General features: G+C 45.2%; 1 protein-coding gene across 5 annotated transcripts in view; it reads left to right on the top strand.

The window, feature by feature from the left end:
• PKN2 (protein kinase N2) overlaps positions 1-27,540 on the top strand; it is a 308,544-nt gene that overhangs the window by 61,490 nt on the left and 219,514 nt on the right. For 2 of the 5 annotated variants that reach the window (XM_063939946.1, XM_063939945.1), the window contains one exon: positions 9,599-9,752. The exons of 2 other annotated variants lie outside the window; for them this stretch is intronic. In XM_063939946.1, the coding sequence (XP_063796016.1) occupies positions 9,723-9,752 (30 nt within the window). In that variant the 5' untranslated portion in view covers positions 9,599-9,722. Of the gene's footprint in view, positions 1-9,598; positions 9,753-19,061; positions 19,161-27,540 lie in introns of those variants that run through there. One more of the 5 variants, XM_063939948.1, reaches the window with a different exon arrangement.

The following is a 27,540-nucleotide window of genomic DNA, read 5'->3' as shown; positions in this document are numbered from 1 at the left end:
CTTCTTGTTTCTGGAGCCTTTTGTTTTGTTGTCCCCTGCGGGTGGGCGCCCTCTGGTTTTTGTGCCTGCTTCTGTGGCAGGCTTTGCCCCTAAAGGGGGATCCTGGGCTTCTGGGGGACCTTCTGAGTCGGCTAAGACGAAATCGCTGTCGCTATTGGAGGTGGCATTGCCTTTCTGCCTCTCACCGGGTTCCCCCCCGGAAAGCCATCGATAAACTCGATTAGTTTCATAATCCTCCTGGACTGTCAATAATTTGACCCGTTTGAATTTGATCAATTCTTTTTTGTGATTGTCGCAGGCCATTTGTAGTTTCTTGATAGATGCTTGATTGCTATCAGAAGTGAGTAGTGTATGGTGTTCCTGTTCAAAAGACTGAATTTTATCACGGGTGATTTTCAATTCCCTGCCGGCTTCCTCTACCACCAGCAGCATGAGATCCATGCTGCATTTGTTGAGGATGCCGGTCCAGCGTTCGCAGAACTCTACGTTAAATCTTCCAATTGTAGGAACGTTGCGAATGCGAAATCCTCTGGGTATTATTTTTTCGCGATAGTAGTTGGACAGGGAGATCCCGTGCATCAAATAGTCCACTTCTCTTTTTTTCAATTTGAGCAATTGATGATAGATGTCGTCCATGCAGAGTTCCTCATCAGCAGCAGTGAGTCCCTCGGTAAATAGCAATCGGTCAGCATCTGCATTTGTGAAGCTATATAATTTGGCCTGGTTACTGGCTGCTGCTCCGCGAGCTGTTGCTTGTGACATCTTGTGCCAGGATCACTTTTTAATCACAGGTCTGAAATAAAAGTGCAAAATTGTGGAGTGTTCCACTGTGTAGAAACGTTTCTTCCTGTTAAAGTGCAGGTGGTGATAAAGTGCTGGGGTGCAAAAAAGTGCTGGGTTGACCTTTAGTGGATCGTGCTCATCATGAGGTAAACGGATATGTTTGTATTTAAAAAGTCTTACGATGTTTGGAAGTTCTGGGGTCCATTCGGGGATCCATTATGAGATTGCTAGTGCTAGACTACCAGGTGATCTTTTAATCCAGTTTATCATGTCTGTTTTTGGTATGCTGTATGTTACGACAGCACACTGTAACAGTTTCTTCCTATCTTATGTAATTGTCATTTCACTCTCAATCACCCTCAGCCTGAAGTCACGCTTCCTCCGCAACCCCAGCACCCGCACTTGCCGTAGGCATCCATGGCAACCAAGGAGCGTCTGGTTGCCAAGGCAACGTGACGGCCCGGGACACGCTGGAGGTCACGTGACCGGGGCATTGACACGTCACCACATCCAGGGCGGAAGCTCCAGGCTCCCCAGGACGCTGCACACCTTCCCACACGTGGGTCCTCCTCACCATAAAGGTAAATGTTTTGCACTGTTTTCACACTTTGTATTTGGCTCACCTTGAAAAAGGGGCTTGCGTGCCCCGAAACGTTGGAGTTACCAGCCATGAATTAAAAGCACCAGCACTTTATTCACGCTGTGTCAGTCTCTGAGTGCCGCTGTTTGTTACACAGTTTGCTACCTGCATTAATTCCTCCAGATGGCACCTGAGCAACATATCCATCGCTAGGAGAGTGCCGATCCGACAACTGCAAGTATCCATAGGACTTCAGCACCTATGTGTGCTAATGTCCACCTGGGATAAGGCACCCCCGAACTTCCAAACATCGTAAGACTTTTTAAATACAAACATATCCGTTTACCTCATGATGAGCACGATCCACTAAAGGTCAACCCAGCACTTTTTTGCACCCCAGCACTTTATCACCACCTGCACTTTAACAGGAAGAAACGTTTCTACACAGTGGAACACTCCACAATTTTGCACTTTTATTTCAGACCTGTGATTAAAAAGTGATCCTGGCACAAGATGTCACAAGCAACAGCTCGCGGAGCAGCAGCCAGTAACCAGGCCAAATTATATAGCTTCACAAATGCAGATGCTGACCGATTGCTATTTACCGAGGGACTCACTGCTGCTGATGAGGAACTCTGCATGGACGACATCTATCATCAATTGCTCAAATTGAAAAAAAGAGAAGTGGACTATTTGATGCACGGGATCTCCCTGTCCAACTACTATCGCGAAAAAATAATACCCAGAGGATTTCGCATTCGCAACGTTCCTACAATTGGAAGATTTAACGTAGAGTTCTGCGAACGCTGGACCGGCATCCTCAACAAATGCAGCATGGATCTCATGCTGCTGGTGGTAGAGGAAGCCGGCAGGGAATTGAAAATCACCCGTGATAAAATTCAGTCTTTTGAACAGGAACACCATACACTACTCACTTCTGATAGCAATCAAGCATCTATCAAGAAACTACAAATGGCCTGCGACAATCACAAAAAAGAATTGATCAAATTCAAACGGGTCAAATTATTGACAGTCCAGGAGGATTATGAAACTAATCGAGTTTATCGATGGCTTTCCGGGGGGGAACCCGGTGAGAGGCAGAAAGGCAATGCCACCTCCAATAGCGACAGCGATTTCGTCTTAGCCGACTCAGAAGGTCCCCCAGAAGCCCAGGATCCCCCTTTAGGGGCAAAGCCTGCCACAGAAGCAGGCACAAAAACCAGAGGGCGCCCACCCGCAGGGGACAACAAAACAAAAGGCTCCAGAAACAAGAAGTAGATACCACCTACAATCTTTCTGATCGAGAACTCACCCCATTGGAAATTAAAGTATTAAATCGTGGACTCTCATTTGTCCCTACAAATGAATTTGATGAACTGACCTGGCAAATTGATCTACACAAATTCACTCGCAAACTCCGCTTACAAGAGCACTTTCAAGATCAAGTTCCAGTCACCACTTCAGAACCGCACCAGTCCTTCATTAACTCCACCCGCAGCTCCAAGTTTGATCCACCATCGTCCAATCCATCAATAAAAACCTTTACACGGTTACTGGACGATTCCTTGATGAAGTACACCCAGGCTAATCAGAGTCATCATCGCAACATGTCACGCTCTGAATTCAAAGCCCTAAAGCAACTTGCCACCTACAAGGATATAGTGGTCCGCCCCGCAGACAAGGGGGGTGGTATAGTCATTATGAATTTAAGCGACTATAAACAGGAAGCATACCGCCAGCTGGGTGATACATCAGTTTATGAAGCACTGACTGCGGATCCAACCAAACAATTCAAAATTGAAGTGGATAACATCCTTGATTCAGCATTCAATACCGGGTTAATGACCAGCAAACTATGCAAAGCGCTCAAACAAGATTTCCCTGTGGTCCCCCTGTTATTTCTGGTCCCCAAAATACATAAGAGTTTAGATCATCCTCCCGGCAGGCCGATAATTTCTGCGCACAAAGCACTTTATCAGCCGATCTCCATTTTTCTGGACAGTATATTGCAGCCGCTCATCCTGGCGCAACCAAACTACCTCAAGGACACTACCAGCTTCTTAAATCTACTCAAGACAGTCGATGCGATACCCGCGGAAACCATCATCTGCACAGTTGACATCTGTAGCTTATACACCTGCATTCCGCACGACCAAGGGCTAACGGCAATGAGATCGTTTTTAACCAAAGCCAATATGAGCAATCTTGATCATGATTTGTTCCTGCGATTACTCGAACTGATACTAACCCACAATTATTTTTTATTCGATGGAAAGTATTATCGGCAAGTAAGCGGCTGCTCCATGGGAAGCAATGTATCTCCCTCGTTTGCTAACGTCTTTATGTTAGAGGAAGAACAGGCTATGTTTTTCAATAATGATGTTTACTCACAATATATACTACATTATTGTAGATATATAGATGATGTGTTTTTGCTCTGGACCGGAGGCAAAGAAAGGTTTGAAAAGTTCATCGGAGTCATTAATAACAGACCGTCCACCATTAGAGTCACATCGCAGTGTGACCCGATTAAACTAAATTATTTGGACGTTAACGTCATCATCAAAGACGGCATGTTGCATACTGAGGTGTACTATAAGCCAACCGACAAAAACACCTTATTACGATACAACAGCCATCACCCCACTGCCCTCAAAAAGGGGCTTCCTAAATCTCAATACATGAGGGCAGCCAGAATTACCAGTGATCCGACACAACTGGAATCTGCTCTGGATAATGTCACTACAAGGTTCAAACAGAGAGGCTACAACAGCAAATTATTACTCGCCAACGAACAAAAAGTCTTGATGACAAACAGAGAACAACTTCTAACTCCGACCATCAAGAAGAGTAATGACATTGTACCATTCGTGGCACAGTATAATACATCCAGTGCTGTAATTCCACGGGCCCTTAATGCACTGTGGCCCATAGTTTCCACCGATAAGAACCTAACTGGGCTAAGGAGGAAAAGACCCATGATGTGCTACAGAAGAGGCAGAAGCATTAAAGATTTTGTGGTACATCCAGACATCACAGGATTTGATTCCACGCCTACCACTAATTTTCTAACTAAAACATCAGGCTGCTATAAATGCTTAGGCTGTGAAACCTGTAAAACTATGATCACTGGCACAAGGTTCAAATCCACCTCCACAGGGACTTCCTACAGTATCAAGCACGTACTCACCTGTACTACAACTCATGTAGTCTACCTAATTACGTGTCCATGTAAACAGCAGTACGTAGGCAAGACCATACGCAATGCCAGGGAGCGATTTGCCCTGCACAGGTCCGCATTAAAAGCAGCACTTTTATCCAAGAAATCGGAACAACCCGTGGCCAGACACTATGTCGAGAAGCAACATACGTTGAAAGATTTACAGTTCCAAATTATTGACCATATCCCCATTAATCCAAGAGGCGGAGACAGAGCAGCCACCCTACTTAGACGGGAAGCAACGTGGATGTATAGATTGGACACTGTGAGGCCGAAAGGTCTTAACGACAGAATCCAATGGAGTGTCTTCTGAGTAATATCTATTAGCACTTGTCTCCACCATTTGACTATGGGGACGGTTGTATTGTTGACATTTCTGATCATGTACCAGACCCATCAGCCCTCACACTTTATGACTTATGCGTGCCGCTTAATATGTATTTCTCTCACTGGTATAGTATTGTATAATTTAGGTGTTTATCATTAATGACTCTTTGATCCATTATGAGATTGCTAGTGCTAGACTACCAGGTGATCTTTTAATCCAGTTTATCATGTCTGTTTTTGGTATGCTGTATGTTACGACAGCACACTGTAACAGTTTCTTCCTATCTTATGTAATTGTCATTTCACTCTCAATCACCCTCAGCCTGAAGTCACGCTTCCTCCGCAACCCCAGCACCCGCACTTGCCGTAGGCATCCATGGCAACCAAGGAGCGTCTGGTTGCCAAGGCAACGTGACGGCCCGGGACACGCTGGAGGTCACGTGACCGGGGCATTGACACGTCACCACATCCAGGGCGGAAGCTCCAGGCTCCCCAGGACGCTGCACACCTTCCCACACGTGGGTCCTCCTCACCATAAAGGTAAATGTTTTGCACTGTTTTCACACTTTGTATTTGGCTCACCTTGAAAAAGGGGCTTGCGTGCCCCGAAACGTTGGAGTTACCAGCCATGAATTAAAAGCACCAGCACTTTATTCACGCTGTGTCAGTCTCTGAGTGCCGCTGTTTGTTACACAGTTTGCTACCTATATATATATATATATATATATATATATATATATATATATATATATATATATATATATATATATATATATATATATATATATATATATATAATGTCATTTTTTTTTTTTTTTTTTAATTATTACTGTTACATTAAAGCAATTTTCTTGGAGTTTTTAAGCAGAATACATACAATTTTCCTTCATTGTGGGCATGAGGCTGTAGTGATTTGAAAAAAAAAAAGCCACATTTCACTTCATTTGACAGCAATGTGTGATATTTTTATCGTAGTCTTATTCGGGCCATTGGGCATTGCTGCGCACATATCAGCTATTTAGGGTAGTGCCAACATAGCTCTATACTGCTTGATGGCACGAGGGAAAACTTTTGGTGGGTGTGATGTGCTGTTCTGGAACAGTACCTCACTTCTAGTGTGTTAGAATTTTCAGCATAATCACTTGTGTAAATTTATTTTTATTATTCTACACTATACAATGTTGGTTCAGTACAAGAGAATATATTTGAACCATCTGCACTGTTGCTGCTGTTTGCATACACATTGAATGCCAGTGGCCCCAGCCTTATAAATAAAACTACCCGAGCTCCAGTGTAATTGAAAAATGCATACTCTTTACTTACTGTATGTAATGGATCATATTAAAGACGGGGAAAATGAAAAAGAATCTGAAACTGACGTGTGCATATGTTTTTAACAATTCTGAATGCTGAATAATTCTCAGTATTGCTAAGGGGTATATTCAATTAATGTCTGATTCTTTCCGACATGGGTTATTCAATAGGATGGCCAAAAGTCGGATTGACATTGTCTGACGGGACCAAAACCTGTTGGATTTGGCCCCATTTCTGACAGCAGCACGTGGATCGGCAGCTATTCCGCCGGTCCACGTGCTTTCCGACAGTTTCCCGACAAGTTTGAAAGAATGAGGCTGGATTGGGTAGGTCGGAACCCCCGTCCGACCTATTCCAGTCGGAAATTGCTGTCTTTCAGACAAGACAGCAGTTTCTGACTCTAATTGAAATACCCCTGTGTCTTCAAAATGCACTTTTATACTATCTTTAATAAAATGGGAGAAAAAACTATTTTCTTTCTGGCAATTTACCTAGTACTTCATTGTCCTTTTAGTCAGTGGTTAAGTCAGTGTTCCTTCTTACTGTGCTGCAGGTCCATCAAGCAGAGCTTTAATAGCTTGGTAATTAGTACAAATACATTTCTGGAGCTGAAAGCACATCCTTTAAATAACTTACCATGGTTAGCCAAGAATCTAGTAAGTGCTAAGCTATGTTGTGTGTCTGCCAGAGCAGCTCCCTTTCTCCCTTTCTCCTTGACAAATCGGTGTTGTCACTATTGGTATTGCAGATTTGTATATCCGTTTTCCTACGTAGACTTTATTCAGTGATGCCCGTGCATTAGAACATTACAGCCTACTGTGGATCCCATATGTATTTAACTTATGCTAGAACATTCTTGAACAGCTGCCCAATGTAAGAGTGCTTGTCATGCCCTTTAATGGACACATGTTCTCTGTAATATCAAAGTTCCTTGTTCATCTCTTTATAGCTGAAGTAGTCTGAATGGTTTTAGCTGCTGGCTGGTAACGCTTGCAGATTCTTCTTGAATATTCCTTTAAGACTCCCCCCTCACCAGCACCACCACATTTTTTTTTTTATACATCTTCCCTCCCGTTAGTGTTTACATTCAAGCCGTGTCAAAGTGGTCAAGGTAGTCGCATTATTAAAGTGGCAAATGTCATTGGGGTCAATTCAATTCGTCAATTTATGAATAGCGCCTGGAATTAGCTCCCGACGCTATTCAATTCAGCTCTAGTTAAGTCGGCGATGTCCCATTCTCGCCGACTAAACAGGTTGAATTGTCGGGAGAACGGGCATTCTCCGACTTAACTCTCCGGCGCGAGGCTGATTCCCGACAGAATCAGCCTCGCGCCGGCCACAAGCAAGCACTTTTGTCGGGTTTCTTCTCTGAGAGAAGAATTCCCGACAATTGCGGGTAACTAGCAGCTGAATTGAATAGCGTTGGGAGCTAATTCCCAGCGCTATTCATAAGTTGCCGAATTGAATTGACCCCTTTTGTGTTCTAATTTGCTTACATTTCTCTACCAGAAATTGTATTTGGAAGCAAGTCAACTAGCATTTTCAGTATTAAGTCTGACTTTTCAGTATTAAGTCTGTTTGGCCACCTTATCCTATTAAGTGGCACTTGTGTTGCAAGCTTGGAGAATAAAGAGTTAATAAAGAGTTTTATGTTTAGTGATATTATCATGTGACTTGTAATTGACTCCTTGTAAATGAGTTATGTATGGCTGTCAAGATTGTTGTTATTGGTCTGGCACAATAGTTTGATGGGATGCAGTTTTCTCCTGTAGTCCTCTGTCAGGAACTACTTTAAACAAGTTTACTAATTCTGTTTGAAGATTGTTCACCTGTTTTTAAAGTGCTTTCCGTTTAAATTGCCATCCATTTCCTTGACATACACATGGCCTGAATTCCAAATGTAAGCTTGTCTTAAGCTGCAAAGTGGAATTACATCCCATTATTGTACATAAGAATAGACTGCTTATCTAAAGGGTGCACATCTAGCGACGTTTTGATTTCAGAATTTTACTTTGTTTTTTTGACTCAAGATTAATGGATCTGACGCAAAGGGGACGATTCAATTGTTTTAGGATTCTAAAAATCCTGTCTAAGTGGGACTTTTTAGACATCCAAGCAACTGTCAATTCAATTGTGTTTGGGCGCCCATGCACATTGCATGTCGTGCCAAAACAGTCAAGATGCTGCGAGAAAAAATGTGTACTCAATGGGGTCGATTCAATTCGGCAATTTATGAATAGCGCCGGGAATTAGCTCCCGACGCTATTCAATTCAGCTACAGTTAAGTCGGCGATGGCCCGTTCTCGCCGACTAAACAGGTTGAATTGTCGGGAGAACGGGCATTCTCCAACTTAACTCCCCGGCGCGAGGCTGATTCCCGACAGAATCAGCCACACGTTAGCCAGCCGCGAGGCAGCACTTTTGTCGGCTTTCTTCTCTCATCCCCCGGGGATGAGAGAAGAATTCCCGACAAATGCGGGTAACTAGCAGCTGAATTGAATAGCGTCGGGAGCTAATTCCCGACGCTATTCATAAGTTGCCGAATTGAATCGACCCCAATGTGTCCTCCACGGCTGCTGGGCACCAAGACAGCATAACAATTTAATTGTTCCCGCGGGGCTCCCCTCTAGTGGTGGCCGTGAAAAAAACATTTGAATCTGCCCCTTTTGTAATTGTTCCTAGTGATAACAGAACTATTTATGTCTGCTAGTGTTGTGTTATCCTCTCTTCCCATATCCCACTTTTCAGTACATTTTTTATTTTATTTTTTAAATACTGGTAAAAACCAAATTCTCTTTAAAGTGTGTATATTTGATATTTTCTTACTGGCATTTACACCAAAAAAAAATATGCATCTCAAATGCCACTGGGCATGAAGCCTAAGGCAGTGTATAGCAACAGGGTGCTTTAATTAAACATAGTCCTTGCGTGCCCTGTAGTTGTGCAGTAGTCCAGAGCAGTAGGCTTGCAGAAAATGGGCCAGTTCAATTATTTTACCCCGTGGCTACAGCCAGGGGGCGCAAAACGGAGCAATTCAATTGCTGCTCTGTTTAGGTGCATGGTAGCTGCGGGGCTGAAATGTGTTTTTTTTTTCTCTTAGCCTCCTAAGGTGCGAGAAACAATGTGTAGAAACTCTGCACTTTGGGCGTAACTGGTTTTAACCATTTTAGATGGCTAAACCCTGTCTGTTTCGGCGCGACATGCGCAATGAACACAACTGAATTGTGACAAGTGTTAGGCCGTCTAAAAAGTCCTGTTTAGAGGGGATGTTTAGACGCTCAAAACAATCTGTTACATTAAGGTGTAAAGAGGTAACACGATGAAGACAAGTGTTTTTGAGTAAGCTTCTTTTTTTTTTTTTTTTTTTCTTTTAGCTTGGAGCAGTACAGAATACCTAACCAGCAGTTGATAAGAAGCAGATACTTTATTAGACGTGGGATCCCTCTTGAGTATCTATAACTTGATAGTTTCTGTGTTGTAAATCTTTTTAAGGGATTGATGCAGTCATACTATTTTTATACATTACCAGTGAGTAAAGCTTGAAAAATCCTTGGAGGTTTGGGTTGCAGGGATCTTGCGGTTGTCCTTTCACTGTAGCTTTTAGTACTTTCCTTAAGGGCAAATGCCCCTAAAGCAAACTGTTAACCATTCCAATTTTTGCCTGTCGTGCTCCTTAATGTGAGCTAAAAAAAACTGTTACATTTTATTGAAAACTGTTCTGCCGATAACTGGCGTTGCCCATAAAAAGCGATGTGCAGTTACACTTGCTTTGGACGCCATCGCTGGTCACCATACAAATGCCGGGATCCCGTATGTTAGATGGCTCGCTACGCTCGCCACAGGTTCTATTCCCACACTGCGGATGTCATGGGAATAGTCCCTGTTGGTCGGCATGCCGACCGGTGGACTGTTAACTGTCCGGGATCCTGGCGTCTGTATAGTGACCAGCTGTCACATAACCACATCCCCTTGCTTTCATTTTCTAAACTATAATGAAAATGTGAGATTCTTCAGGCAACCCCAACATTTGTGCCCAGGTAATTTGTGGAACACTTTCCATAAAGGATTCTGTGTATGTTTGTAATATGCAGAGTTTAAAAAGATAAACCCAATTTCAAAGCAATATATTTAAATGTTACAATTACATTAAAAGTTCCAAACGGTTTCATGAGTTATCAAATTTTACTAACCATTTTATAAATGCTCGTTGTGCCCTCCACCTGCTTTATGGACATCAAGACAATAGCTGAATTCGTCCCAAACTCCGTGTCTTCTTCCACTGAAGTCACAGCTGCCGTGATTTTGTTTGTGAGTTGATTCAGACTGGTTGCTAATGGTGGCACAAAAACAGTGTGTTTGACGTATACCCGTAAGAAAAGTCGCAGGGTTTAACATCTGGGTATCTTGGAGGCCAAGAGTGTAGCGCCAAGTCTTGGTGTCTCGTGTGAACTATCCAACATTGAGGCAGTGTGTCATTTAGAAAAAGTTGAACCCGCAGATACCAATGTGGCAGTGCTCCGTCTTGCTGAATAATGAAGTCATTAGAATCTTAATTAAGTTGTGAAAACAGCCAGTTCTGCAGCATTTCAAAATTGGTTTGACTTGTAACTGTTTTAATCGAAAAAGAAAGGGCTATAAACCTTTTTTTGAGAAACGGCACAAAACGTTCATTTTCGGGGAATCATGCTCTACAGTTTTGTGTGGATTCTGTAATCCCCATATGTGCACATTGTGATGGTTAACCTTACAGCTTTGATGAAATGATGCTCCGTCTGAAAATCAAAAAAGCTGTTTTCCATGTTCTGTCATCACTAATTTCTAAACGTTTTCCTTTGTCACCTGCACAAAAAGCCTGCATCAGTTGCAACTGGTATGGCCTCATAAATAAACCTCACTGTGACCATATGCACCAAGGAGACTAAAGGCTGTTGGTGTGCTGGCATCTAGAGGTAGTCATTTGAAACTCTCTTCCCCGCCTTTTGAAGTGAGTAGTTTCATTCATGAGTGGGTTCGTGGTTGCATAGAGATAGTGATTTCAAATTGGGACGAGCTGGGTGCTTTTCAGTGAGCTCTCCTGAGTTTGCTGAGAGAAAGTATTTTGTTAGGTTTTTTATTTTCAGGGAGCTCTGCTGGCAACAGACTCCCTGCATCGTGGGACTGAGGGGAGAGAAGCAGCCCTACTCTCTGAAGCTAGGTCCTGCTTCTTAGGCTACTGGACACCATTAGCTCCAGAGGAATCGTACGCAGGATCTCACCCTCGCCGTACGATCCCAGAGCAGCGCCGCCGTCCCCCTCGCAGAGCCGGAAGACAGAAGCCGGGTGAGTATGAGAAGCAAAGAAGACTTCACAGGCGGCAGAAGACTCCGTTCTTCACTGAGGTAATGCATAGCACTGCAGCTGTGCGCCATTGCTCCCACACACCTCACATACTCCGGTCACTGTAAGGGTGCAGGGCGCAGGGGGGGCGCCCTGGGCAGCATTTGGGACCTCTTTTGGCAAGTTAAACATATATACAGCTGGGCACTGTATATATGTATGAGCCCCTGCCAAAAATTGCATATTTAAGCGGGACAGAAGCCCGCCGCCAAGGGGGCGGAGCTTCTTCCTCAGCACTCACCAGCGCCATTTTTTCTCCACAGCTCCGCTGAGAGGAAGCTCCCCAGGCTCTCCCCTGCAGATACACGGTAGAAGAGGGTAAAAAGAGAGGGGGGGCACATAATTAGGCGCAAAAAACAATATATAAACAGCAGCTACTGGGTTAACATTAAGTTACTGTGTTATTCCTGGGTTTATAGCGCTGGGGTGTGTGCTGGCATACTCTCTCTCTGTCTCTCCTAAGGGCCTTGTGGGGGAACGGTCTTCAAAAAGGGCATTCCCTGTGTGTGTGGTGTGTCGGTACGCTTGTGTCGACATGTCTGATGAGGAAGGCTATGTGGAAGCAGAGCGGGAGAAAATGAATGTGGTGTCTCCGCCGACGGCGCCGACACCTGATTGGATGGACATGGGGAAGGTTTTAAATGATAATGTTAATTCCTTGCATAAAAGGTTAGAAAAAGCTGAAGCCTCAGGACAGTCAGGGTCCCAACCCGTGCCTGATCCTATGTCGCAGAGGCCGTCAGGGTCTCAGAAGCACAACACACAAACTGCAACCATACATATACATATGTCTTTTTCTGTTTTTTATTTGTTTTTTAAATATGGATGGATTTGATAATAATATGTTTATGATTATACATTAGAATTCATTTAGGAATAAAATAAATCTAAACAGTTTCTACCTAACATAAGTAATTATAAGGAGGTTGGAGCAGGAGGTGTAGTTGAGCAGGTGTGACAACAGGTGATAATTATTCATCATTATCTGCACCAATGGAGTTGGAGAGTTGTTCTTTAAAAAGGGTCCTGGATTCTCTGGAGATTATTCTTGGATAAAGCTTCTGTAAAAGGAGCGAAACGCGTCCGAAGTGTGGATTTTGGACCCATATATTCTTCTTGAACTTACCAATATTGCTGTTCATCGCCACCAACAATAGCCCGTCAGCAATTGAGAGGAGAGAGACCGGGACCTGGGTGCTTGCAAGCAGCACCAAAACGGTGCGGTCTCGTTGATCCCTGTGGCTGGATACCCTCGTCATCAGCGGGCGTCATTGCAGACGCTTGATCCCCTGAAACCGGGACCGCGACACAGACCTTTGGGGGCTTCAATTTGCGATACACAGCACGGACGGTTATTACACGTAAGGCTCCGTCCAGGAGCGCATTTTCATGCTTTATTTCTGTCTTTGCTGACGAGCAGTTGAATATGGAACATTGTTCATCTTTAAAAAGCACTTAAGGAACTCATATCCCTACATGGGTTACAGAAATAAATGAATGTGCATTTTAATAAGTTTAATATGCGGACTGAAGTATAGTTAAAACTATTTGTCCATTACGAGAACTGGGCATATAGTAGCTTGGCTCCACCTCCTTGTGTTAAGTCTATAGTATTTTTGATAATACTGATTATTATTGTTTTACATTGTTTATGATATTTTAGACCGGTCTAATTTTTATGTGTATTAAAACATATGAAATATAGTAAAATTTGTAGTTTGATCATTTGAACATCAGCCATACCATAATAAATAGCGCAGAGAGCTAATTGGTAAAGCAGCTTAGGGTCTCAGAAGCGCCCACTATCCCAAATTGTTGACACAGATACCGACATGGATTCTGACTCCAGTGTCGATTACGATGATGCAAAGTTACAGCCAAAATTGGCTAAATCCATCCGTTATATGATTATAGCAATTAAGGATGTGTTGCACATCACAGAAAAAATCCCAGTCCCTGACAAGAGGGTACATATGTATGGGGAAAAGAAGCCGGAGGTAACCTTTCCCCCCTCACACGAGCTCAATGAGTTATGTGAAAAGGCTTGGGAATCTCCAGATAAAAAACTGCAGATTTCCAAAAGGATTCTTATGGCGTATCCTTTCCTGCCAACGGACAGGTTACGCTGGGAATCCTCCCCTAAGGTGGACAAAGCTTTAACACGCTTATCCAAGAAGGTAGCCCTGCCGTCACAGGATACGGCTACCCTCAAAGATGCTGCGGATCGCAAACAGGAGGTTACCCTGAAGTCCATTTATACACATTCAGGTACCTTACTGAGGCCGGCGATCGCGTCGGTCTGGGTGTGTAGTGCTGTAGCAGCATGGACGGATACCGTGTCTGAGGAACTTGATACCTTAGACAAGGATACTATATTGTTGACCTTGGGGGATATTGAAGACGCTGTCCTATATATGAGAGATGCTCAAAGAGACATTAGTCTACTGGGTTCTAGAATAAATGCTATGTCAATTTCTGCCAGAAGGGTCCTGTGGACTCGGCAATGGACAGGTGATGCCGACTCAAAAAGGCATATGGAGGTTTTACCTTACAAGGGTGAGGAATTGTTTGGGGAGGGTCTCTCGGACCTGGTCTCCACAGCTACTGCTGGAAAGTCAAATTTTTTGCCATATGTTTCCTCACAGCCTAAGAGAGCACCGTATTATCAAATGCAGTCCTTTCGATCACAGAAAAACAAGAAAGTCCGAGGTGCGTCCTTTCTTGGCAGAGGAAAGAAGCTGCACAACACAGCTAGTTCCCAGGAACAGAAGTCCTCCCCGGCCTCTACAAAATCCACCGCATGACGCTGGGGCTCCACAGGCGGAGCTAGGCCCGGTGGGGGCACGTCTTCGAAATTTCAGCCACAAGGGGGTTCACTACCAGTTGGATCCCTGGGCAATATATATTGTGTCTCAGGGATACAAGCTGGAATTCGAGGAGATGCCCCATCACCGATACCTCAAATCGGCCCTGCCAGCTTCCCCCCTAGAGAGGGAAATAGTGTTAACTGCAATTCACAAATTGTATCTTCAACAGGTGGTGGTCAAGGTTCCCCTCCTTCAACAAGGAAGGGGTTATTATTCGACCATGTTTGTAGTCCCGAAAACGGACGGTTCGGTCAGACCCATATTGAATTTAAGATCCCTGAACATATACCTGAAAAGGTTCAAGTTCAAGATGGAATCGCTGAGAGCGGTCATCGCAAGCCTGGAAGGGGGGGATTTTATGGCGTCTCTGGACATAAAGGATGCATACCTTCATGTCCCCATTTATCCACCTCATCAGGCGTACCTCAGATTTGTGGTACAGGATTGTCATTACCAATTTCAGACGTTGCCGTTTGGTCTCTCCACGGCACCGAGAATACTTATCAAGGTAATGGCGGAAATGATGGTACTCCTGCAGGAGCAAGGAGTCACAATTATCCCATACTTGGACGATCTCCTCATAAAAGCGAGATCAAGAGAGCAGTTGCTGATCAGCGTAGCACTTTCTCTGGAAGTGTTACGGCAACACGGCTGGATTCTAAATATTCCAAAGTTGCAGTTGGTTCCTACGACTCGTCTGCCTTTCCTGGGCATGATTCTAGACACAGACCAGAAAAGGGTTTATCTCCCGATGGAGAAAGCTCAGGAACTCATGACACTGGTCAGGAACCTATTAAAACCAAAACAGGTGTCAGTGCATCACTGCACTCGTGTCCTGGGAAAGATGGTGGCATCATACGAGGCCATTCCCTTCGGCAGGTTCCATGCGAGGACTTTTCAATGGGACTTACTGGACAAGTGGTCCGGATCACATCTTCAGATGCATCGGTTAATCACCCGATCCCCCAGGGCCAGGTTGTCACTCCTGTGGTGGCTGCAGAGCGCTCACCTTCTCGAGGGCCGCAGATTCGGCATTCAGGACTGGGTCCTGGTGACCACGGACGCAAGCTTTCGAGGTTGGGGTGCAGTCACACAGGGAAGAACTTTCCAAGGTCTGTGGTCAAGTCAAGAGACTTGCCTTCACAGAAACATCCTGGAACTAAGGGCCATATACAACGCCCTACGTCAAGCGGATCCCTGCTTCGCGACCAACCGGTACTGATTCAATCAGACAACATCACCGCAGTGGCTCATGTAAACTGCCAAGGCGGCACAAGGAGCAGAGTGGCGATGGCAGAAACCACCAGAATTCTTCGCTGGGCGGATAATCACGTAAGCGCACTGTCAGCAGTGTTCATCCCGGGAGTGGACAACTGGGAAGCAGACTTCCTCAGCAGACACGACCTCCACCCGGGAGAGTGGGGACTTCATCAGGAAGTCTTCGCACAGATTACAAGTCGGTGGGAACTGCCACAGGTGGACATGATGGCATCCCGCCTCAACAAAAAGCTACAGAGGTATTGCGCCAGGTCAAGAGACCCTCAGGCGATAGCTGTAGACGCCCTGGTGACACCGTGGGTGTTCCAGTCGGTCTATGTATTTCCTCCTCTTCCTCTCATACCCAAGGTGCTGAGGATAATAAGAAAAAGAGGAGTGAGAACAATACTCATTGTTCCAGATTGGCCACGAAGGACTTGGTATCCAGATCTGCAAGAAATGCTCACAGAGGACCTGTGGCCTCTTCCTCTAAGACAGGACTTGTTGCAACAGAGGCCCTGTCTGTTCCAAGACTTACCGCGGCTGCGTTTGACGGCATGGCGGTTGAACGCCGGATCCTAGCAGAGAAAGGCATTCCGGATGAGGTCATTCCAACGCTGATAAAGGCTAGGAAGGACGTGACAGCTCAACATTATCACCGTATATGGCGAAAATATGTTGCTTGTTGTGAGGCCAGGAATGCTCCTACGGAGAAATTCCAGCTGGGCCGTTTCCTTCACTTCCTACAGTCCGGAGTGAATTTGGGCCTAAAATTGGGTTCCATTAAGGTCCAGATTTCGGCCCTATCTATTTTCTTTCAAAAGGAGTTGGCTTCTCTACCTGAAGTACAGACGTTTGTAAAGGGAGTGCTACATGTTCTGCCCCCTTTTGTGCCTCCAGTGGCACCTTGGGATCTTTACGTGGTGTTGAGTTTCCTGAAATCCCACTGGTATGAACCACTCAAAACGGTGGAGTTGAAATATCTCACGTGGAAGGTGGTCATGCTATTAGCCTTGGCTTCGGCTAGGCGTGTGTCTGAGTTGGCGGCTTTGTCACATAAAAGCCCCTATCTGGTTTTCCATGAGGATAGAGCAGAATTGCGGACCCGTCCACAATTTCTGCCGAAAGTGGTTTCATCCTTTCATATAAACCAACCTATTGTGGTGCCTGTGGCTACTACTGACTTGGAGGATTCCGAGTTGCTTGATGTGGTCAGGGCTTTGAAGGTTTATGTAGCCAGAATGGCTAGGGTCAGGAAAACAGAGTCTTTGTTTATCCTGTATGCTTCCAACAAGCTTGGTGCTCCTGCTTCAAAGCAAACTATTGCTCGCTGGATCTGTAACACGATTCAGCAGGCTCATTCTGCGGCTGGATTGCCGCTGACAAAATCAGTTAAGGCCCATTCCACTAGAAAAGTGGGCTCTTCTTGGGCGGCTGCCCGAGGGGTCTCTGCATTACAGCTTTGCCGAGCGGCTGCTTGGTCAGGTTCAAACACTTTTGCAAAGTTCTACAAGTTTGATACCCTGGCTGAGGAGGACCTTGTGTTTGCTCAATCGGTGCTGCAGTCATCCGCACTCTCCCGCCCGTTTGGGAGCTTTGGTATAATCCCCATGGTCCTTACGGAGTCCCCAGCATCCACTAGGACGTTAGAGAAAATAAGATTTTACTTACCGGTAAATCTTTTTCTCGTAGTCCGTAGTGGATGCTGGGCTCCCGTCCCAAGTGTGGACTTCTTCTGCAATACTTGTGTATATAGTTATTGCTTCAATAAGGGTTAAGTTATGGTTGCATCAGGGTTTGACCTGATGCTCTGTTATTTGTCATACTGTTAACTGGTTGTTATCACATGTTATATGGTGTAATTGGTGTGGCTGGTATGAATCTTGCCCTGGATTACCAAAATCCTTTCCTTGTACTGTCAGCTCTTCTGGGCACAGTTTCTCTAACTGAGGTCTGGAGGAGGGGCATAGAGGGAGGAGCCAGTGCACACCAGAGCCTAAATTCTTTCTTAAAGTGCCCATGTCTCCTGCGGAGCCCGTCTATCCCCATGGTCCTTACGGAGTCCCCAGCATCCACTACGGACTACGAGAAATAGATTTACCGGTAAGTAAAATCTTATTTTTATTTTTCTATCGGGGGGGGGGGGTGTTGTTTGTACTCTTGACCTCTAGTGTGGGTGACCATCCGATAATACTGCCCTCCATTTTCCTACTTAATGATGGTAACCCCAGTCGTAGGTTTCTCAGCATTCTGTGATATACATTATGTAAAGAAATGTCATTGGATGAGATGCTAGTACAGGTTGAGTATCCCATATCCAAATATTCCGAAATACGGAATTTTTTGAGTGAGACTGAGATAGTGAAACCTTTGTTTTCTTAATAGCTCAATGTACACAAACTTTGTTTAAAAAGTTATTAACACCGTTATTAAAAATATTGTATTAAATGACGTTCAGGCTGTGTGTATAAGGTGTATATGAAACATAAATGAAATGTGTGTGTGTGTATATACACAACCTTTGTTTAATGCACTAAGGTATTAAACATGTTGGCTAAAATGATCTTCAGGCTGTGTGTATAAGGTGTATATGAAACATAAATGCATTCTGTGCTTAGACTTGGGTCCCATAACCATGATATCTCATTATGGTATGTAACTATTTCAAAATACGGAAAAATCCGATATTCAAAATCCTTCTGGTTCCAAGCATTTTGGATAAGGGATACTCAACCTGTAGTTGCTTAAAATCACATATTAAATTGTGTTTAAGTTTCTGTCCCCAAAAATCAAAAGAAGTGTCATTGGTTGTCTTATTTTACTGTAGTAAAACACATGCTGTTTTGACTATATGGCCACTGGCATTAGATAGGAGCTGCTATTTAGCGGTAATAATCTTTTGTAAGTCCGTTGAAATCGTGTTATTTTTCTAGCAGATGTAGGTTTAATGATAGTGTGTAGGGAGGGGGTTCATTCCCAGCACTGGTTGCATTGTTGTACATTGTTTAACATCGGAACATAGAGTCCTAGATAGAAAGAAAGAGCTGTCATGATCTGTAACAAAAGTTATCAACCTTGAATTTTCTTGTAAGAAACTTGGCTATATTTTGCTTTCTGAGTTTTTTGGTGTGTGTCTGATACTGCTACAGATCTGTTTGGCAATACTAGTCAGTGGAGACTTGTGATAGCAGCATGCCTGCTGCCTTCAGATATCAGTCCCATGGAATGTGTGGGAGGGGGCTCGTTCACTCTTATACTCCCCATAGGTTGCATGTTCCAGGAGAGGAAGTTGGTGCTACAGTAAACAAACGGTCTCCCTGGCAACTTGTCCTGTATGGCAGAATTTTATCCTTCAATGGATGTGTTTCATCCCCCCGCCCCGTTAACTGGAATGGTTTGAAGAGCTCCTGGAAAAGGTAGAATTTTGAAGGAATAGGTAAGTAACCTTTTGCAGCAATAACAAATCTGTATTAGTGCCAAGCACACAGGCACCGAATTAACCAAACTCTTTTTGATTGTATGAATTTACTGACTTCTAAATGTTGATGCTGGTTACTGTATTTTCTTTTTCTCTTACGTCCTAGAGGATGCTGGGGACTCCGTAAGGACCATGGGGGAGACTGGCTCCGCAGGAGACATGGGCACATTAAGAAAGAATTTAGTTCCTGGTGTGCACTGGCTCCTCCCTCTCTGCCCCTCCTCCAGACCTCAGTTTGGTTCTGTGCCCAGAGGAGCTGGGTGCTTTTCAGTGAGCTCTCCTGAGTTTGCTGATAGAAAGTTTTTTGTTAGGTTTTTTATTTTCAGGGAGCTCTGCTGGCAACAGACTCCCTGCATCGTGGGACTGAGGGGAGAGAAGCAGCCCTACTCTCTGAAGCTAGGTCCTGCTTCTTAGGCTACTGGACACCATTATCTCCAGAGGGATTGGTACACAGGATCTCACCCTCGCCGTCCGTCCCAGAGCCGCGCCGCTGTCCCCCTCGCAGAACCGGAAGACTGAAGCCGGGTGAGTATGAGAAGCAAGAAAACTTCACAGGCGGCAGAAGACTTCGTGATCTTCACTGGAGGTAACGCACAGCACTGCAGCTGTGCGCCATTGCTCCACACACCTACACATACTCCGGTCACTGTTAGGGTGCAGGGCGCGGGGGGGGGGCGCCCTGGGCAGCATTTGGGACCTCATTCTGGCAAATAAACACATATATACAGCTGGGCACTGTATATATGTAGGAGCCCCCGCCAAAGAAATAAAATTTAAGCGGGACAGAAGCCCGCCGCCGAGGGAGCGGGGCTTCTCCCTCAGCACTCACCAGCGCCATTTTTTCTCCACAGCACGCTGAGAGGAAGCTCCCCAGGCTCTCCCCTGCTGATACACGGTAGAAGAGGGTTGAAAAGAGAGGGGGTGGGGGGCACATAATTAGGCGCAAAAAAAGTATATTAACAGCAGCTACTGGGTTAACATTAAGTTACTGTGTTATTCCTGGGTTATATAGCGCTGGGGTGTGTGCTGGCATACTCTGTCTCTCCAAAGGGCCTCGTGGGGGAACGGTCTTCAGAAAGGACATTCCCTGTGTGTGTGGTGTGTCGGTACGCTTGTGTCGACATGTCTGATGTGGAAGGCTATGTGGGAGAGGAGCGGGAGCAAATGAATGTGGTGTCTCCGCCGATGGCGCCGACACCTGATTGGATGGATATGTGGAAGGTTTTAAATGATAATGTTAATTCTTTGCATAAAAGATTAGACAAGGCTGATGCATTGGGACAGTCAGGGTCTCAACCCGTGCCTGATCCTATGTCGCAGGGACCGTCAGTGTCTCATAAGCGCCCACTATCCCAAATTGTTGACACAGATACCGACATGGATTCTGACTCCAGTGTCGATTACGATGATGCAAAGTTACAGCCAAAGTTGGCTAAATCACTCCCGATATATGATTATAGCCATTAAGGAGGTTTTGCACATCACAGAGGAAACCCCTGTCCCTGACACAAGGGTTTATATGTATAAGGGAAAGAAACCTGAGGTAACTTTTCCCCCCTCACACGAACTGAATGAGTTATGTGAAAAAGCTTGGGAATCTCCAGATAAAAAACTGCAGATTTCCAAACGGATTCTTATGGCGTATCCTTTCCCGCCAACGGACAGGTTACGGTGGGAATCCTCCCCTAGGGTGGACAAAGCTTTAACTCGCTTATCCAAAAAGGTAGCCCTGCCGTCCCAGGATACGGCTACCCTCAAGGATGCTGCTTATCGCAAACAGGAGGGTACCCTGAAGTCCATTTATACACATTCAGGTACCTTGCTCAGACCGGCAATCGCGTCGGCCTGGGTCTGTAGTGCAGTAGCGGCATGGACTGATACCTTATCAGAGGAGTTTGATACCCTAGATAGGGATACTGTTTTATTGACCCTGGGGCATTATTAAAGACGCTGTCCTTTATATGAGAGATGCTCAAAGAGACATTAGTCTGCTGGGTTCTAGAATAAACGTTATGTCGAATTCTGCCAGAAGGGTCCTGTGGACTCGGCAATGGACAGGTGATGCCGACACAAAACGGCATATGGAGGTTTTACCTTACAGGGGTGAGGAATTGTTCGGTGAAGGTCTATCGGACCTGGTCTCCACAGCTACGGCTAGAAAGTCAAATTTTTTGCCTTATGTTCCCTCACAGCCTAAGAGAGCACCGCATTATCAAATGCAGTCCTTTCGTTCACAAAGAAACAAAGTCCAAGGTGCGTCCTTTCTTGCCAGAGGGAGGGGCAGAGGAAAGAAGCTGCACAATACAGCTAGTTCCCAGGAACAGAAGTCCTCCCCGGCCTCTGCAAAATCCACCGCATGACGCTGGGGCTCCACTGGCGGAGTCGGGGCCAGTGGGGAGCGCATCTTCGGAATTTTAGCCACATGTGGGTTCACTCCCAGGTGGATCCCTGGGCAATAGAAATTGTGTCTCAGGGTTACAAGCTGGAATTCGAAGAGGTGCTTCCTCGCCGGTTTTTCAAATCGGCCCTACCGTCTTCCCCCCTAGAGAGGGAGATAGTGTTAAATGCAATACAAAAATTGTATCTTCAGCAGGTGGTGGTCGAGGTTCCCCTCCTTCAACAGGGAAGGGGGTATTATTCGACCATGTTTGTGGTTCCGAAACCGGACGGTTTGGTCAGACCCATATTGAATTTTAAATCTCTGAACCTATACTTGAAGAGGTTCAAGTTCAAGATGGAATCGCTAAGAGCGGTCATCGCCAGCCTGGAAGGGGGGGATTTTATGATGTCACTGGACATAAAGGATGCGTACCTTCATGTCCCCATTTATCCACCTCATCAGGCGTACCTAAGATTTGCGGTACAGGACTGTCATTACCAATTTCAAACGTTGCCGTTTGGTCTCTCAACGGCTCCGAGGATTTTCACCAAGGTAATGGCGGAAATGATGGTGCTCCTGCGCAAGCAGGGTGTCACAATTATCCCGTACTTGGACGATCTCCTCATAAAAGCGAGATCAAGAGAGCAGTTGCTGAACAGCGTATCTCTTTCACTGAAAGTGTTACAACAACACTGCTGGATTCTCAATATCCCAAAGTCGCAGTTGGTTCCTACGACTCGTCTGCCGTTCTTGGGCATGATTCTGAACACGACCCAGAAAAAGGGTTTAATCTTCCGATAGAAAAAGCCCAGGAACTTATGACTCTGGTCAGGAACCTTTTTAAAACAAGACAGGTGTCCGTGCATCATTGCACTCGAGTCCTGGGAAAGATGGTGGCCTCATACGAGGCCATTCCCTTTAGCAGGTTCCATGCGAGGACTTTCTAATGGGATCTGTTGGACAAGTGGTCCGGATCACATCTACAGATGCATCGGTTGATCACCCTGTCCCCCAGGGCCAGGGAGTCACTCCTGTGGTGGCTGCAGAGTGCTCACCTTCTCGAGGGCCTCAGATTCGGCATTCAGGATTGGATCCTGGTGACCACGGACGCAAGCCTCCGCGGTTGGGGAGCAGTCACACAGGGAAGAAATTTCCAGGGTCTTTGGTCAAGTCAAGAGACTTGTCTGCACATCAACATCCTGGAACTAAGGGCCATATACAACGCCCTACGTCAAGCGGAGGCCTTACTTCGCGACCAACCAGTTCTGATCCAGTCAGACAACATCACCGCAGTGGCTCATGTAAACTGCCAAGGCGGCACAAGGAGCAGAGCGGCAATGGCGGAAGCCACCAGGATTCTTCGCTGGGCGGAGAATCATGTAAGTGCACTGTCAGCAGTGTTCATTCCGGGAGTGGGCAACTGGGAAACAGACTTCCTCAGCAGACATGACCTACACCCGGGAGAGTGGGGACTTCATCCAGAAGTCTTCGCACTGATTGTGAGTCGGTGGGAACTGCCACAGATAGACATGATGGCGTCCCGCCTCAACAAAAAGCTGCAGAGGTATTGCGCCAGGTCAAGAGACCCTCAGGCAGTAGCGGTAGACGCCCTGGTGACACCGTGGGTGTTCCGGTCCATCAATGTATTTCCTCCTCTTCCTCTCATACCAAAGGTGTTGAGAATAGCAAGAAGAAAAGGAGTGAGAACAATCCTCGTTGTTCCAGATTGGCCACGACGGACCTGGTATCCAGATCTGCAGGAAATGCTCAGGGAAGATCCGTGGCCTCTTCCTCTAAGGCAGGACCTGTTGCAACAGGGTCCCTGTCTGTTCCAATACTTACTGCGGCTGCGTTTGACGGCATGGCGGTTGAACGCCAGATCCTAGCGGAAAAAGGTATTCCAGTGGAGGTTATCCCTATGCTGATAAAGGCTAGGAAGGAAGTAACAGCAAAACATTATTACCGTATATGGCGAAGATATGTTTCTTGGTGTGAGGCCAGGAATGCTCCTACGGAAGAATTCCATCTGAGCCGTTTCCTACACTTCCTACAAACTGGAGTGGATATGGGCCTTAAATTAGGCTCCATTAAGGTCCAGATTTCGGCCCTATCCATTTTCTTTCAAAAAGAATTGGCTTCTCTCCCAGAAGTTCAGACTTTTGTTAAGGGAGTACTGCATATTCAGCCTCTGTTTGTGCCTCCGGTGGCGCCTTGGGACCTTAATGTGGTCTTGGGCTTCCTAAAGTCAGACTGGTTTGAACCACTGAAAACGGTGGAGTTGAAATATCTCACTTGGAAGGTGGTCATGTTATTAGCCCTGGCTTCGGCTAGGCGAGTGTCTGAATTAGCGGCTTTATCACATAAAAGCCCCTATCTGGTTTTCCATATGGATAGAGAGCGGAATTGCGGACACATCCTCAGTACCTGCCAAAAGTGGTTTCATCCTTTCATATGAACCAACCTATTGTGGTGCCTGTGGCTACACGGGACTTAGAGGATTCCAAATCCCTTGATGTGGTCAGGGCTTTGAAAATTTATGTAGCCAGGAGGGCTAGAGTCTGAAAAACAGAAGCACTGTTTGTTCTGTATACAGCCAACAAGCTTGGCGGCCCTGCTTCAAAGCAGACTCTTGCTCGCTGGATCTGTAACACGATTCAGCAGGCGCATTCTACGGCAGGATTGCCGTTACCTAAATCGATCAAGGCCCATTCCACTAGGAAAGTGGGCTCTTCTTGGGCAGCTGCCCGAGGGGTCTCGGCACTACAGCTGTGTCGAGCTGCTACTTGGTCGGGTACAAACACATTTGCAAAATTCTATAAGTTTGATACCCTGGCTGAGGAGGACCTCATGTTTGCTCAATCGGTGCTGCAGAGTCATCCGCACTCTCCCGCCCGTTTGGGAGCTTTGGTATAATCCCCATGGTCCTTACGGAGTCCCCAGCATCCTCTAGGACGTTAGAGAAAATAAGATTTTACTTACCGGTAAATCTTTTTCTCGTAGTCCGTAGAGGATGCTGGGCGCCCGTCCCAAGTGCAGACTACTTCTGCAATACTTGTATATAGTTATTGCTTCAATAAGGGTTATGTTATAGTTGCATCGGTCCTGAACTGATGCTATGTTGTTTTCATACTGTTAACTGGGTTGTTATCACAAGTTATACGGTGTGATTGGTGTGGCTGGTATGAATCTTGCCCTTGGATTAACAAAAATCCTTTCCTCGTACTGTCCATCTCCTCTGGGCACAGTTCTCTAACTGAGGTCTGGAGGAGGGGCAGAGAGGGAGGAGTCAGTGCACACCAGCAACTAAATTCTTTCTTAAAGTGCCCATGTCTCCTGCGGAGCCCGTCTCTCCCCATGGTCCTTACGGAGTCCCCAGCATCCTCTACGGACTACGAGAAATAGATTTACCGGTAAGTAAAATCTTATTTTTTCTTTTTAGAAATAATGTGCATAATTTAAGCAGCCGATCAAATAAAGATGTTTGGTCTTCTCCATGCATCATAGGTATATATACACGTGTGCTCTTTTGTGAAAGGGTATAGCAGTTTTATTTTTGTGTTGCAAGGTTCAATATACAGAAAATACTACATTCGTTTTGGTTACATTACTTAATCATTGGAAAGCTAAAGCTGTCTGATTTCTATTGACAGCAGAGGTGTTATTGATAGTCAAGGTCTTGTTTATTGGGCAGATTTTTGTGACTGTAACATTGCAGGAAGGTTGCCCCCGCCTGTTGTACTGTCACGTTCCTGCTAGCAAACGTTATGCCGCGACTTTTAGCGCATTGCGGTTAACAATATATGAGGACACATCTGTATTTGTGTGTATAAGAGATGTATTCAGGGAATATCTGCAAATATTATCTGATAAATAGGCCCATTAATATCTAATGGGAAACTTGACTGATTAGGTTAAAGCAGCTGGTGTCCCCAGCAATGCCTGGTTTGTTTTGATTGGGGTCTCTCTCACACACTTTTCTGCCCTCTCTTACACCATCTCTTCCTCCCCATCTAGTTCTCTTGTCAGCATTTCATTTTATAATATAGATTATCGTAGCATTAAATATGTCTTATAACAGTGCTTGGATGTGTGTTATGCTGCATGGGTTGGGTTTGATATGCCAGCGGTCAGAATACAGACTGTGGCATCCATCCCCCCCATTCCTCATCCGGATCCAGGTTGGATTGCTCTGGAAGTAACATCACCAGCACTGGTGGAAGGTCCAGAGTTCATACCATCATGATCTGCCAACATGATATAGTTTTATCAGTTGTCTATTTTATTACACAAGATTGGATGCATCATGACCAGAGTGTGCTAGAAGCACCAGTCCAAAAGAGCGAGACACCAGGTAGTAGAGAGGAACTGCACGGGTTGTGTCAAGTGCAAGGTGCTAAAATGGACACTACTGATTTCTGATATACAATACTGTGCAAAAGTTTTAGACAGGAGTGGGAAAAAATGCAGCAAAGTAAACGGCCCCATACACTAGAACAATATGTCTAGAGGCTGAAGTCGGGGCGTTTTCCCTTGAACTCTCCCGGGAGCTTCCCTGGAGTGTTTACATACGATTCCAAACAATTTGGTACAATTTTACTTTTTTGAGCATGCTATTCATCGCATACGATATGTCAAGCTCCGATATATCGCATGCGATGTATAGCATGCATTCACAGGTACCACCAGATACATCTGATGGGCTGGATTGAGGGCTTCAGGGGCTAGGAGTGTCCTGGAGAATGCCAGTCAAACTTGTGTGATACATTGCATGTGATATATCGCAAGCACAAAAACCACACCTTTTTCCGTACGATTCCATACGATTACGACATATCACGAGTGCAGCACTAACGACCTGGAGGATCCGATCCGACGCTCACGGGGCCGCACATCGGATCGTATACACACCAAATATGCACAATTTCCCACGATGGATCGGCCCGAATAACCGAATTGAGCTGAAATTGTACAAAATCGTCTAGTGTATGGGGCCCTTAAGAATGCTTTCAAAACTAGAAGTGTTAATAGTTAATTTTTATCAATTAACAAAATGCAAAGTGAATGAACAGAAGAGAAATCCTAAATCAAACCAGTACTTGGTGTGACCACTCTTCCAAACAGCATCAGTTCTTCTAGGTACACTTAAATACCTAGGAAGAGTGAAAGAACTCTGTAGGGAGGTTGTTCCAAACATCTTAGAGAACTAACCACATATCTAAATGGAACAGTTTAGACGCCGAGACAATTGTCACAATTCAGTTGATAATTGGGCACCCATGCATATTGCATGTCTCACCCCAAACAGACAGGGTTTACCTGCGTAAAACAGCTAAACCTGTCTGAAGTCCTGCTCTGGCTCTCCAAACTCCCATTTAGATGCCCAAAGTGACGACTTAAAATGCACTCCTCGAACCTCAGGAGGCTGCAAGAAGAACTGTCAGCCCTGCAGCTACTGGCCGTTTAAACGGAACAACAATTGATTTGTCCCCTAGTGGTAGCCATGGGGTAATTTTAATTGCAGGCTTTCAAATTTAAAAACAAAGTTGGTAATCTAAGCCCCTATAGAATACTGGGCCCATATGTGCCAACCTAGGATGCTCTGCAGTAACTTAATTCATAATTTATGCTTTATTAGCTACTTCAAGTTGTATTAAAACAGAATCTTTGTTAAACATATTGCAATACATTTTAACCTGAAAAATGTGTGCTAGTCTTCCCATTTTGGACAGTTCTACACTAAATCTAAGCACGAATACATATGGATAACTAAGTGCCCACCTAGGATAGTGTGTGAGCCGAGGTTTGCTGGTAGCATACGCCTCTAATGTTTTGTCAGAAATGCTTCTACTTATTTTTAAGTAAATTGGTCTGTCAGTATAATCCCTTCCTATTATACAGTATTTATTAGAAATTTAGAGAGAGGTTTGGTAACTACTCCTGCATTTAGTAGCTCTTGGG

The sequence above is a fragment of the Pseudophryne corroboree genome, chromosome 9 (assembly GCF_028390025.1).
Source record: "Pseudophryne corroboree isolate aPseCor3 chromosome 9, aPseCor3.hap2, whole genome shotgun sequence".
Classification (NCBI taxonomy): Eukaryota; Metazoa; Chordata; class Amphibia; order Anura; family Myobatrachidae; genus Pseudophryne; species Pseudophryne corroboree.
Note: the sequence above shows the minus strand (reverse complement) of the source record. Positions and strands in the feature narration are given on the sequence as shown.